The sequence below is a fragment of the Melozone crissalis genome, unplaced genomic scaffold (genome assembly GCF_028551555.1).
Source record: "Melozone crissalis strain CALT ecotype California unplaced genomic scaffold, PUWL_Pcris_2 ptg000188l_1, whole genome shotgun sequence".
Lineage (NCBI taxonomy): Eukaryota > Metazoa > Chordata > Aves > Passeriformes > Passerellidae > Melozone > Melozone crissalis.
Genome location: NW_026535953.1, coordinates 135,458 through 149,467, shown reverse-complemented (window position 1 = coordinate 149,467; position 14,010 = coordinate 135,458). Strand labels below are relative to the sequence as shown.

Here is a 14,010-nt window from a genome sequence, read left to right as displayed (position 1 = left end):
CATACCTTCACAAGAAGTTAGTCTGCTACATTCATGTTTGTGAGTTAAGACTCACCATATCTTCATTCATCAGATATTCAGACAATTTAGCTTTCATTGAACAGGGCAGCTGCTGCATTCAGTGAGGAAACGGTGAAGGAACTGCTTCTTTTATAGTTATGAAAGTCCCATGTCAAATTCAGGAATTCAGTGTACTGGTACTAACTTCCAGAAGATGTTTTCTTCTTGAGAAGTGCTGTAGCTGTCTGGAAGCCCTCGCTGGGCTTGCAGAGCTGTAGGGCTGCGCAGCCTGGTAGGAAGGAAGGGCTGACCTGTGGGGCCTGCCCGTGTTTCAGATTTGCCGCAAGCTGAACGGAGTGCGCTTCACCTGCTGCAAGAGTGCCAAAGACAGGACATCCATGTCAGTGACGCTGGAGCAGTGCTCCATCCTGAGGGACGAGCACCAGCTGCACAAAGACTTCTTCATCCGGGCGCTGGATTGCATGAGGAGGTACGTGGGGCTCCATGGAACTCTGAGCCAGGCCAGGGCTGCCAGCGAACAGGGCCTGAGGCTGGTTCTGAGGGCCCAGCAGAGCCTGAGGCAGGTTCTGAGTGCCCAGCAGAGCCCAGGGCCACGGGCACACAGGGTCTGAGGGTGGTTCTGAGTGCCCAGCAGAGCCTGAGGCTGGTTCTGAGTGCCCAGCAGAGCCCAGGGCCACGGGCACACAGGGTCTGAGGCTGGTTCTGAGTGCCCAGCAGAGCCCAGGCTGGTTTTGAGTGCCCAGCAGAGCCCAGGCTGGTGCTGAGTGCCCAGCAGAGCCCAGGGCCACGGGCACACAGGGTCTGAGGCTGGTTCTGAGGGCCCAGCAGAGCCCAGGCCTGCCTGCACAGGGTCTGAGGCTGGTTCTGAGTGCCTAGCAGAGCCCAGGCTGGTGCTGAGTGCCCAGCAGAGCCCAGGGCCACGGGCACACAGGGTCTGAGGCTGGTTCTGAGTGCCCAGCAGAGCCCAGGCTGGTGCTGAGTGCCCAGCAGAGCCCAGGCTGGTTCTGAGTGCCCAGGGCCACGGGCACACAGGGTCTGAGGCTGGTTCTGAGTGCCCAGCAGAGCCCAGACTGGTGCTGAGTGCCCAGCAGAGCCCAGGGCCACGGGCACACAGGGTCTGAGGCTGGTTCTGAGTGCCCAGCAGAGCCCAGGCTGGTGCTGAGTGCCCAGCAGAGCCCAGGCTGGTTCTGAGTGCCCAGGGCCACGGGCACACAGGGTCTGAGGCTGGTTCTGAGTGCCCAGCAGAGCCCAGACTGGTGCTGAGTGCCCAGCAGAGCCCAGGGCCACGGGCACACAGGGTCTGAGGCTGGTTCTGAGTGCCCAGCAGAGCCCAGGCTGGTGCTGAGTGCCCAGCAGAGCCCAGGCTGGTTCTGAGTGCCCAGGGCCACGGGCACACAGGGTCTGAGGCTGGTTCTGAGTGCCCAGCAGAGCCCAGGCTGGTGCTGAGTGCCCAGCAGAGCCCAGGGCCACGGGCACACAGGGTCTGAGGCTGGTTCTGAGGGCCCAGCAGAGCCCAGGCCTGCCTGCACAGGGTCTGAGGCTGGTTCTGAGTGCCCAGCAGAGCCCAGGCTGGTTCTGAGTGCCCAGCAGAGCCCAGGCCTGCCTGCACAGGGTCTGAGGCTGGTTCTGAGTGCCCAGCAGAGCCCAGGCCTGCCTGCACAGGGTCTGAGGCTGGTTCTGAGTGCCCAGCAGAGCCCAGGCCTGCCTGAGCAGCAGCCTGACTGCTGCTGGGTCACCTCAGGGCAGGCTCTTTGCAGCAGTGTGTTTTATCTGTCATTAACAGTTTGTGAGACAGATATGTGAAATCTTGCAAGGGTCAGCTCACCGACTGTAGAATATGAGCAGTAGTCTGAGCAGCAGTTGCTTTTAAAAAAAGTTATCTTTCAATTTTGAGGGTATTTTAAAAACCATTTGCGCAGTCATTAAATTTTTTGTTCGACATCTACACAAACACTGAGAAAGCAAAAGAAAAATTTGTTACGCATGGCAATTCTTACTAGTCACGTTATTGAAAAGAAACATCCAAGTAGGTTTGAACTGGTGGTGTTTGCCACTAATACCTGATGAAATCTTTACTGCGCTTTAGAAGAAGTGAATTAAAACATGTTTTATTCTAAATTGCAACTATGCAGAAATTGAGGCTGATATTATCAGGAATGTGTAATTAAAAGATGTAAAGATTTTTCATTACCTGAGTCTTTGATGAATAAAAAAACCTTCTTGAGCAAACAAATGTCAATCATAAAATTAATCCACATGCTAGATTATCTAAAGAAACTTTCATCATTGGTTTTAATGAGCTTAATCATATAGTTTTAATCATATAGTAACAGTTCTAATCACATTGTCAAGAGGAGTTTTAAAATGTGTATCCCCGACACTAGAATAACATATAACAAAGGTCACTGCAAAACTAATAGAAAATATTTTGGTCAGCCTGCAAAGAAGTAACTGAATCATATCTTGGACTTTTCTTAAACACAAATTGTTTGTATGGTGGCTTTATAAAGATCCTAATAAGTAAACAAGCATGTTTACGGTCTGTAATGGGTAATTCTGGACCTTCATATTTATTATTGCCAGAATAGGTGCTTAATGTGTAGACTAATACTGTAGGTTTGCCCACATAAACCCTTTGTCCTTTGGCAAAGATAGCTGCTCTGAAGAGAAAAGGTAATTTTATAAAGAGTAAATGAGCTGAGATGGCTTAGCTGTAGGTTTAGTTGACAAGTGCTACTAATGCAGTGAGATGTGGTGTGTTGAACTGAGCTGTATTGTTTTGGATGTATTGCACCTTGCATAAATCCCTCAGTCTCTGTAGTGATTCAGTGAGTGAATGAGTTTTGTGCAGTCTTTCATAACTACATATTTTATCATTAATGAATTCTGAGTTTTCTGTGTTAAATTTTGTTTTTTGGCATTTCAAATGCTTTTTTTTTTTTTTTCTGGTATGTCTCCAATAAATACAAAAGTATGTAAACTACAGTAAGTTACCAGACAGGAAAATAATTTAATTACATAAAATCGCCATAATGTTAGAATAGCTTTGAGTAGAGTAGGAGATTGGAAAATTTTCACAGACATAAATATAATTTTAAAAAACCTGAACTTGTTAGTAAAAAAATGTAGTAGGTTTTTGTAGATCAAAATATAAATGGTTTTGAGTGGGTTTATGTCATGTGAGTGATTTGAAAGTTGAGAAGATTAACACATTAGTTATATTTGCAGGCAACAGTAATTTGAAGTCACAGAAGAATGTTGTAAAGGCAAAAAAATCAGAATAATACTTAAAAATTAAACAAGCAAATGGGTATATGAGGTTGAAGCACCATTACAAAAATGTAAAATCTATCAGTTATGCTGTACTTTCAAACAGACAAAAGCTTTATCCTGCTCTTGCCCTGTATATGAATTTCAGAACTGAATTAAAGTAGGTGAAAAATGAGTTACTTTGACTTGGGTAATAGGATTGTCTGAGGACTAAAGCAAAGGCTTTGCAGTAGTGGCAGTAGCATACAAAATAATTTGCACCATCAGGATAGTAAAGAAATAAATCTTCTAACTATGCTGGTTGCTATCAGTCTAACACAATACTAGAGGTTTAAAAATAAAATACAAAAAAAACCCAGCCAAATTCCTCTTTTTCCCCCCCGAATTCAAAATTTTCACGTCTAAGAAGAGAACCTATTTTCCTTCAAGGGCAGACAGAGAAAAACTATTTGCCATTTAATTTGCAATTTTAGCAGTTTTTTTCCCAATGAATCTTCTCTAGATCACTTTGTTAAAGTTTGTCAATCAAATCCCTTTGTGCTGATTGCCACAAATTGCTTTTAAGCCTTTCAGAAGAACAAGTAGACATGAAAAATTCAGTTTTACCATCTAGAATCCTAACAGTTTGGGTTGACCTTTGAAAGGCTTCTTTTAAGAGTTAACAGTGGGAGGTAGAGACTGCTGTGAAACTAAGTGAACTGTAGAAGTAAATGGCGATTCAAAAGCAGACTTTATTGGAAATGCCATAATTTTGAGATATGAAAATTATAAAGGTGCCTGTGTAGCCATTAGACTTTTTCTTTGTCTGCCAGTGGTGACAGAGCTTTTGCAGTGGAAAAAGGAAGCATGCGTTTACAGGTTCATGCTTCCTTGCCACCAGCAGCTTGGAGATGCTGCCCTCCTGTGTGCTGCTGCTTTTCAGCTTCTTCAGGGTGCCCAGAATTTTGAGCAATCCAGAAGTGATTCCCAAAGTTTCAGCGTATTTGCCTTGGTGTACATTGCATAACTCTGTTTTGGAAAATACTGCCTGTAGCTGTTCTTTTAATGACTTAGTTTGTAAGTGGAATTGTTGTCGTTTAGTGATAAACTCTACAATGTTTGTTGCTTCTTTATAAAAAAAGGCTGTACAAGAATGCTTCTATTAGTTCTTCCTTTCACTTATGAAAAATGTGGAAAATGAAGCAATGATGGCAATGCACACTTTCTCATTTACAATATGTAATAGATGGCTTTGTCCTCAGTCATAAGTCGGGCCATTATGATGCTGCAATTGATGTGTACCTGGAGCAGCCATTCTATAAATAATTCCACATATTATAATTTCCTTGATATAGGTTTGTGACTTCCATTGATCTTAGTGACAGGCATAGCTCAGAATGAGGAAAATCAATATATCATCCCCTCTGTATCAAGTGCTTGTAATTCACATCGTATTAAAACCCTGTTTATAATGTCTCTGCCACTTCCAAGTCTCTTTTTGCAGGCATCAATATTCTTATTTTTCCCTTCACCCATACCTGAATGTTTCCTATCATTCAGTGTTAAGTCTATTCCAAGAGACAGAGAGGCACAAAACTGGTTTGCCTGAGTTCATTGCAGTATCTGTCACATGGTTCTATTTTTTTGGTCTTTAGAGCTGACTGCTGTTAAGGGAGGATGGACTGGTGGGCAATGCATAATGAAGTAGCTCTGTAAAAAAAAATAGATTTTTTTCCCTTTTTAAAATTTATTTCTTTTCTGACTCTATTTAGCTTTATTGTTTCAGTGACAGGATCCCTTTTGGAGGCTGTAGGTCATGAATAACCTCAGGATCTCCTGTCATTGGGCATGTTTCCAATAAAGCCTCAAAGCAGTAACAAAGGCCATGACAAATCCACTGTCTATGGTGAATCCTCCATGCTGTCAGCCTTATCATCGTTCTGAGCTGGGCACAACACCTGTCACGTGTTTCTGACATTGAATACAAAATTTGACTCAGTGTGGCACACACTGTTTCCACTTGAAACGGTTAAGGATATTTCAGGGTGTCTTAGATAAAGTGCCTATCAAAAATCTCCCTGAAGCACGAGTTCAAAGAATGAATGATCTGGACAACAAGTATTGGGCTTTTGATGAGCCAATTATAAAGAAAATATCTCCTTTTTTAAAGAGCTGTTTGAGGACATTAAAAATGAGTGAGTTGAGGAGGAGGAATATCTGACCTCCACCACCTTTTCTTTTTTCTTTTAAAAGTATAAGCACAGTGCAAACAAAACTTTCGAAAGGCAAGCCTGACTTCCAGTATAGATTTTTACATCATTCTATGGCTCTTTAGAAACTTAACATCTCTATTTGGAGGTGGAAGCTGTAGATGATTTGCATCACCTGATGTGCTGATAGGAGCCTGGGCATTAAGTAACAGTAAGGTCCAGTTTTGGTGCTTTGAACTGCCATCCATCTTGTTTTCTAAAAGTTAATTCACCTGTTGTGATTAGACAAAGCTAGCATGCAAGTAGTTAGATTATTGTAAAATATTGTTTGGTGTTCACTTTTGAGGTTTTTCTAGTTGCTTATGGAAAACTTCATTAATTTTCTCATTCATCTAGTGCTTTATTGCTTATTAAGAGCTTCCATGAAAAACTCGGTCTTAGCAGAAATCAACAACCAGATGTTTATAATCACCAGACTGAGTAATACCAGGTTTCTTCCTGTTATATTTCACTTTGATTAAGATTTCCTGGAAGAGTGTGTGGGAAAAGTCCTGTATGCATGTTCATTAGCTATTGAAAATCCAGTTCCTACAGCTGAATTACCATGGCTTTGGCCATGTTCAGCTAAATCTCAGGAAGAACAACACTGCCAAGTCTAAAATGTAGATAAGAAAGAAGCAGGAAATGAGAGTAAGAGGGCAGTAGTAGCATACAACAGCGAGTTAAAGCTATCAAACATGAAATTTCTTCTAGAAGTTACTGGCCTCTAAACCAGTGTTCTTCTCAGAGTGATATAACTTGGACAGGGAGGGCTCATAACTTCCTGTCTGCAGTCCCAGCAACCTACAGACTGTCCAAAGGTGGGAGGGGGCACACAAGGATGAAGCAACCAGCTGCTCTTCCAGACAAGGTGGTTTTGTGATAGCAGATCCTGCATTCCTTCAGGAGAAAGGTGACGGAGTGTCAGGCTATAGCTCTGGCTGCCTTGTAAAGGAAGCAGCTAAATACATTTCTAGGTTTATCTTTCCTCTCATTTTAGACTCCCTTGATCCCTTCATAAACTTAGTTTCCTATTGTAGGAATGCTCTCTGGCTCAGATAATCATCTTTTCTTGTCCAGCAGCCTGGTTTCAGGTTTTTTTTCCCTGAGTCCCATCCTTTGGGATGGAACACTGGCTCAGGGCCAGCCACCATCTCTGGGGGCTAGCCTAGTGCTTAAGATGTACATGACATGAGAGAATTCAGCATTCAATCTCCACATTATCTTTTTCCATTTTTTATTATGATGCATTCATAAGGTGACCAGGCACATTCTGTTATACAATTGTGCTTTCAAATAATTAGGGTCCTATTCAGCTTCAGACACTGGATCTGAATTTTTCTATCTCAGGTTCTTTAGGGAAGGAATCTAAAATCATATTGGATACCAAAATAAAAGGAGAGATGTAATTGTGTGTCATCATCAGCCCCCGTATTTTATAACCATAATTTGAGGAACTGTCTTTGATGTATGGGGGTTTTCTCCCTTCAGCCTGCTGCTTTTTCTTTTTCCAATGAGCATTTCCCTGTTTCTTACTCTCTTGCAGTAACATCTTAGTGTGTGGTATTTTTATAGAAACTCTTCTGACAGTGGCTTTTCTCAGCTTAGTTTTAGCAGTAGTTTCTACTTGTTGCTTTCTGTGGCAGCTCTGGTTTGGTGAGTGACATTTTGTAAGCGTGTCCTTACCATTACAGCAGCCACTGGTGACCTTTCACTGGAATCCCTGGCAGCAACAAGTTGTTTCTCAGTATTAACCTGCAATACAAGTCCTGGTAGCTGTTTGCAGGGCAGTGACCAGAGGAGTTTCCATTTGGATCATTATGTACCTATTATGTATTTCCTACTTTCATGATGTTGTCTGCAGTCAGCTGGAACTAAACCCAGGAATGGAGACAGCAGTATTATATTGCTATCCTATTCTCTAGATCATCCAGAGATAAAGCTGGGAGATAGTTTGGGGAATTTGCATTCTTAGTAGTGGAGGTCTCTGCTATAATTTGTATGAATAGAAAGCACATGTTTGTAAGGAAGTTAATGCACAGGAAATGTTGGAGTCCTGCCAAAGTGCACAGCCTGCTCCACAGCTGACTCCTAATGATAGAACAGTTAAAGTAGTTTCTGCAGCCCTGGGACTTAGTGGTGCTGCAGTTGTCCTGTGGGTCTAACCAAACCCCTAATGCCACAATCCCTGGGCACTGGTTTGGCTGTGCATCTGCAGTGCTGTTCCCGTGCCCTGGTCTGGGTTTACTTCCCTGCCAGCCTGTCTCCTCTCCCCAGCCTGCAAGTTGCCATGTGTGTGTTGTCTTCCAGCAGTGGGAAAAGCCCTTGGCTTTTCTGCTCTGTTGGAGATGCTCCTAATGCCCCAGGAAGGTGCCAGAGCGCGTTTCTGCCTCTGCAGAGTCTTGTGATTCCAGACAAGGCTTAGCCAAGATCTACAGTCCCTTAGACCACGGAGATCAGCGCGTGGGAAGGGAATCACTGCTCCCTCTCTCTTCTGTTAAGGGATGACATCCTTTGGTATGTGAACCAGCCTCTTTTGTTAGGTTGCCTCTTGCTGAGGGAGACAATGCCTCTGTGTGTGCTGCTCAGGAACTTCACTTACTGCTCCGTGAAATTGTTGTGTAGTACATAGATAAGAAACCTTCTTTTGTGTCCCTCTCATTCATCCTATGGGTTTTCTGATGTATCATCAGCTTTAATTTCATGCTACAGCCTCCCCTTGGCTGCACGTCTCCTTACCCTTGTGGGAACACTGTAATGTGTGAGCCTTCTTATCCCACATTTCAGTTTAGCTGAACTCAGTCCTTGTGCCCAAAGAGGATATGTACACATTGCTGTTCCTTCCCCTCACACCGAGAGCTAGCATGTGCCCTTTGCTTTCTAGAGAAAGACAGGCTAAAAAGGCATCATATTATCTGCAATAGATCACTGAGATACACCTGACTTTAAAAAATATATATATTTACTCCTCAGCCCCTCTCCACTCAGCATTTTTCCGATTTGAGGAACTTGTTTAGATTACTGAAACATTGAAAAGACTGAGGTGCAATCTGATCACACAGTCATGTATTTTATAAAACCCCGTTGTAGGATCATCTGGTTAATAGTTTGTGTCCTGGGTGAACTGAAAATCTGATGAAAATACATAATTCCTGTCAAAATAGTGTTGGCTTTTATATTTGATTTGCAACCATCGTTCCAAAGTTGGTGGTTTTTTAATTTAAATTCCTTTATAATTCTTTCATAACTGTTGATAGCAGAGCATCTACAGAATACAAAGTAATCAGCTCAGAAAGGTTTGCAGCTTCCAACAAACTGCCTTGTGGTGTGTAGTAAGTAAAATATGTGAGGGTCCAGAGTAGTTTGTTGTGGAGTGTTTTTCATATGGTTTTGGTTTGGTTTCTTTAGGGTTTTAGCTCATGGTGTTTAACCAAGACTGGCATGGTCTCTGTTCTAAGTTTATTTCTCCTAAATGGTTGTTACATTGAAAGCCTCAGGAAAGCAAATGAAAATGGGTAAACTGGCACTGTGGCAGAGGCATTATTGGCTGGTTTTGAAGTGATCAAAGTAGCATCAGGCAGAGGCAAGCAGCTACAACAATATCTCATTCTCAAAGATCCATTAAATTATTCTTAAAATCCACAAGAGACTGCTTTGATAATATTGGCTATAACTGGTTTGAGTATTTATTCCACTTGCACTTTTTAAAGTCAAATGTTTTTTGATTTAAAAAGCTTATAATTGACAACCAAAGGGCAAGAGAAAGAAATGCTCTTGGATCTCTTTCAATTTTAAAGTGGGAGAAAACTAGTACAGAGGTGCCAAGTCCTTTATGACATCATAGTCCTTCCTTTGTTTGAAATTTCATTTGAATCTACTTTTTCTTTAAAAGGGCCTCTTCTCATAGACTGTTTTGCTTTAAATAAGAGTCCTGTTGCTGTACTTGAGTGTGCAATAGCAAAGCTTGTAAATAATGTTCATTACCTTACTGACATTCACTTTTCTGCATAGTACTAATTCTGTTTTCACACTCCTCCTTGCTACTTGGGTTCATGCTGACATAGCAAATGCAGCAATGCTGGCTGCACAATTCAAGGCTCTCTGCCTTCTGGACACTGCTGAACTGGTGTTTAAGCTTTTGAGTGCTGATGGATAATCTTCCCTCAACATCATCCTGAATAAAATCCTCTCTGGCTTTCCTGCTGTGTGGTAGCCTCAGGGAGAAGGCTGCTCCCTATGTCACCTTTCTCTGTAAAAATTTGCTATCACAGTGATATTATCAGCAAATTTGTAGATAACCACATTAAAGTTAGTTTGACGTTCATTTGCCGTGTGAAGACGCTTTTTGAATTTATTTTTCAAGTAATTTGGCACATATCAGACGACTATGATGCTGTTTATTTTCTCTCCTGTGCCGTGCAAGGAGCCCAAGATGTGCTGCCAGATTTATTATCTTCATGTGATGATCTTTGTTTGTAAATGAAAATTTTGGTGGGATAGAAGCTCTAGGAAAATGTAGGCATTTCATACAATGTGATCAAGCTCTTGTTCTTGGTTTTCAGAGAAACTTGAGTGCAGTAACATTTTTCAAATCAGACACATTTTCTTACTTTTACACCAAGGGTATTCACTGGCAAGACAATGCTGGGTACAGTAGTGTAGAAAAGTATTTGTAGGCTTAGCAGACTATTTAAAAATCTTTTTGTGACAGATGTATCTCAAATTTTATATTTTCTATCCTAAAGGCAATCGTTCTTCCTGCTGTCACAAAGCATCTTCTTTGGTGCAGCACAATAGGGATTAAAAAAACCTCATTTCAGTCTTAACTTAATTCCAATCTGAAAAACTTGCAATGAGGTGGTAATGAACTTGAACTTAGTACAGATTACCTCCTGCATGCTTACACAGATGTTCAAACACAAGACAGATATTTTTGAGACATAGTTCTCTTCTGAGAGTGTTTCTCTCTTGAGCAGATTAAACCCTGACATTTTCTGCTTTGCTTGTTGTTGCAGCGAATACGGTAACACCGTTTGGAGTTCACCTCCTAGGTTTGAATTAGGTCTACATAAATTCATACCCAGAAGAAGTATGGCTCATGATTATCAGGATGAGATCCTTGTAGCAAATAATAGGTTGTTGAGATGAAGAGGCTGATCCTCTGATCAGACCAATCAAAGCCATTTGGAATGCAAAACTCTATGCTAATGTGTAACCCGATGGAATAATGTGTCCACACTGGGCTAGGAAAAGTCTAAAAGCCTTTCTTCAGACAGGACCTACACCTGGTACTACTGTGGGCTGCTTTATGCAAATACTACAGCTTCGTTATTATTGCACCACAAAATGCATTAGGCATCCAATTTCCTTTGTAAATGAAGCAATACATTACTTCAATAGCTACTTTTGAAGCTTTCTGCAACTTAAACCACAGATGTTAAAACTATTGGAATTAAATGAACCCCCTCTGAATTGTAATCCTTGAATAAACTAGAAGGGGTTTTTTAATTATAAGTTTTATTAAATTAAAAATATACTACAATGGAGTGGAAAAAGTCAAATGATCTTATATGGCAAAAATAAAAACTTGAAGCTCGCTATCCATACTCCATTGGGTATGGAATGCCAAAAGAGAAATAATACATTTCATCTTGTTGCAAAGCCTAATGTTCTGTACCACATCATAATGTAGCCCAAACCTGACAATTCCTGGCTCATAAATCTCTTGGTTTTTCTTTTATTTACACTACAGACAAAAATCAAGTCTGTCCTTCAAAAGTACTCTGTCGTCAAGTGAGCTTGAAAGTTTATGTTGTTATCCATCATGTTTGACTATGTTTATGGTGCTGGAGATAAAATCTAGGCTTGTGAGCTTCATATTTTAGGGGATACAGTGGCAGTGCAAGTATGGACTGGAGATTATGAAGCTCTTTGAAGATGAGAGGGAAAAAACATTTGGGCGATTGGCATTGGAGAAGTTATTTCCAAAGACCACTGAATTCAGTGCAACACTTATAATCAAGCTATTTCTATCATAAAACTTTAGATAGCTATTGTATCCCAGCTAAGGACTCAGGTTCCCAATACTGTCCTGGGGAGGATGGTTAGTAGCCTGATTTAGGGGCCCTGAATCATCCTGGGGATGCTCTGTAGAACTAGAGGAAGCCTGGGCTGTTAAATTTGGCACCCAAAGACTTGCCACTCATGGTTAGGGAATGTTGCCTTTTAAAGGAGTTGGATCAGGTCTCAGAAGTGTATTCTGTAGTTGTCATGGTAAATACCTGAAGGTGAAATAAAGGTATGAGGGCAAAACTTAGCTTGAGGAAAATTTTGCTGACATCAGAACCTGATGGGCTTTTAAACATATGCTTGTCACTAGACACTAATTTATTTATTATCATGAGGTCAAGGAAGCCAGGAGTTATTAGAAAGAAGAAATGGGTAAGAAACGAAATGTGTACTGTTAAGTTACTCTTTAAACTTTAGCTGCTACAAGATATAGGCTGCTTGTTTGCTCAATTCATATGATAACTACTGCATGCTTTGCAATAAGGGTAGAAGTCCACTTTGGTTACTTTCCTTGTTTACATAGAGAGCAGTAGCCATCAAGTGATGTAGTTATAGTGCCCTTATGCTAAATTCTTGTTTATTTTCATAGAAAAACTTTATTTGATAACTCTTCCAGACAAAGTTATTTTAGCTTGCATAACTTCAGCAACATTACAAATTCTGCAGATATTTAGCCATTTTGAGTAGATACATGTGCAGAAGTTATACTTCTATACTGAAGAACACTTTTTCAGTATTTCGTTAGATGTTGCTCTAGTTTTTCTACCATTGTGATTTGATGTGTTTATTTTTGAAAAAGAACTTATAATCAGTGTTCCTTAATAAAAATATGCAGCTAATAATTTGAATGAATGGGAGGGTGAGGAAGCTTTCTAAATAAAGTATGTCCTGTTTATGGAAGCAAGTGTTTGGTAGAGAGCTCTTTCCTTGCCCTCAGGTTGTCTGTTGCTTCTTCGGTTGTTGAATTCCTCTGCACTCGAGAGAACATTATTGGTCAAATCTAAACCCATTACTTTTCCATTGAAATTTCCATTATCTGTGAGCAATTCCATCTTGGGGAGGATTATAATATTTTTCATATTCTGTAGTGTTCTGCATGTGCTTCATTACTGTGCACCATACATGGGAAAATGTCATTTATTATTTCATACATCAAAATACTCTGTCTGCATTGATGAGCCTTCTTGTCTGACAAGTGCAGCTGCTGGCCTGCACTCACATATCTTTAGCTTTATTTGCATCTCATATCTGCCATCATTAGCTATTCATGCAAGCAGGAAAAGCAAAGGAAATAGTTCAAGGAATTCAGAGTGCTTGCTTTAACCAACTCCAGTGTTCTAAGAGAGTAGGAAGGATATTATGAACAACAAAGAGAGCACAAGCCCTGTCCCATGTGTACATTAATGAGATAACAAGAGATGCCTGTAGCTCTGCAAAGATAATTTTTTTAAAATTGCTTTTGCTGTTTAATTGCAGCTTTTGTGTTTTATAGATTTTATTTAAGCTATCAGTAGCTGTACATTAATAGTGCATTTAACACAGAATTGAATATTAATAAAAAGGGACAAGTGGACTAATTTCCATGTGTAAACCAGGCTCTGACAAGATGATGTTAACTGATAATAAGTTTTTAATAAAGGGTAATTGAGAATAAAGCTATAAGAATTGTTGAGATCTTTAAAAAATAACCAAACCGAAATTGTTTAGTTACCAGAAGCCTGTAAGTGCTGTCCAACAGACATAGAAGCTCAGGATTATCTAAAAACCAGGGACAGAATCAGCCTGCTCAGATGTTTTTGGAGGGTGGCTGCCCTTTTTCGTAGTCCCCTGGCCACGAGCAAGTGCTAGAGAGGACTGTGAGTGCTGACATCCCTCACTCACCTGGAAAGGCAGCATTATTCCTAATGAGGTTAATGTGGAGTGAGTTGCAATATAATTGAAGGACATTAGCATTTATTAGAAATTGAAAAGAAAGCGGAATTCCTTAAGGCCTGACATTACAGGCATTTGGAGAGGATGAAATGTTTCTCATTAACAACCTGTGTGCTTTTTGGCTGCACTGTAGGTTTTTCTGTATGAACACCTGGCCTCTGGCTCATATTTATTTGATCCAAACACCTGAAGCATATGAATAAGTGTTATTGGTTTTCCTAGTGACTGAAGAAGGCATGGCCAGAAACATAAGCATACCAGAATATATGAATGTAATACAAATGTAATAAGAATGTAATCTTATATACGTATAAGAATATAGTTGAGAACTGTATTCTTATAAAGAGAGTGTAAAATCAGAGGCACTGGCATTGCCTCCAGCACAACCTCAATCTGTGTAGTCTAATATTTTGTAGTTATTTCAAAATACAGGGTTTTTCTGGAAAATTGGAGCAGTGTTTAGCTAAAGTCGGAGCACCGTGAGATGATG

The 14,010-nt window shown here is 40.9% G+C and overlaps 1 protein-coding gene across 1 annotated transcript in view; it reads left to right on the top strand.

The window, feature by feature from the left end:
* Window positions 1-14,010, top strand: part of LOC128949027 (inositol polyphosphate 4-phosphatase type II-like) — an 81,761-nt gene that overhangs the window by 56,912 nt on the left and 10,839 nt on the right. Inside the window, exon 14 of the mRNA XM_054293825.1 lies at window positions 336-490. Coding sequence (XP_054149800.1) covers window positions 336-490 — 155 coding nt within the window. The remainder of the gene's footprint in view (window positions 1-335; window positions 491-14,010) is intronic.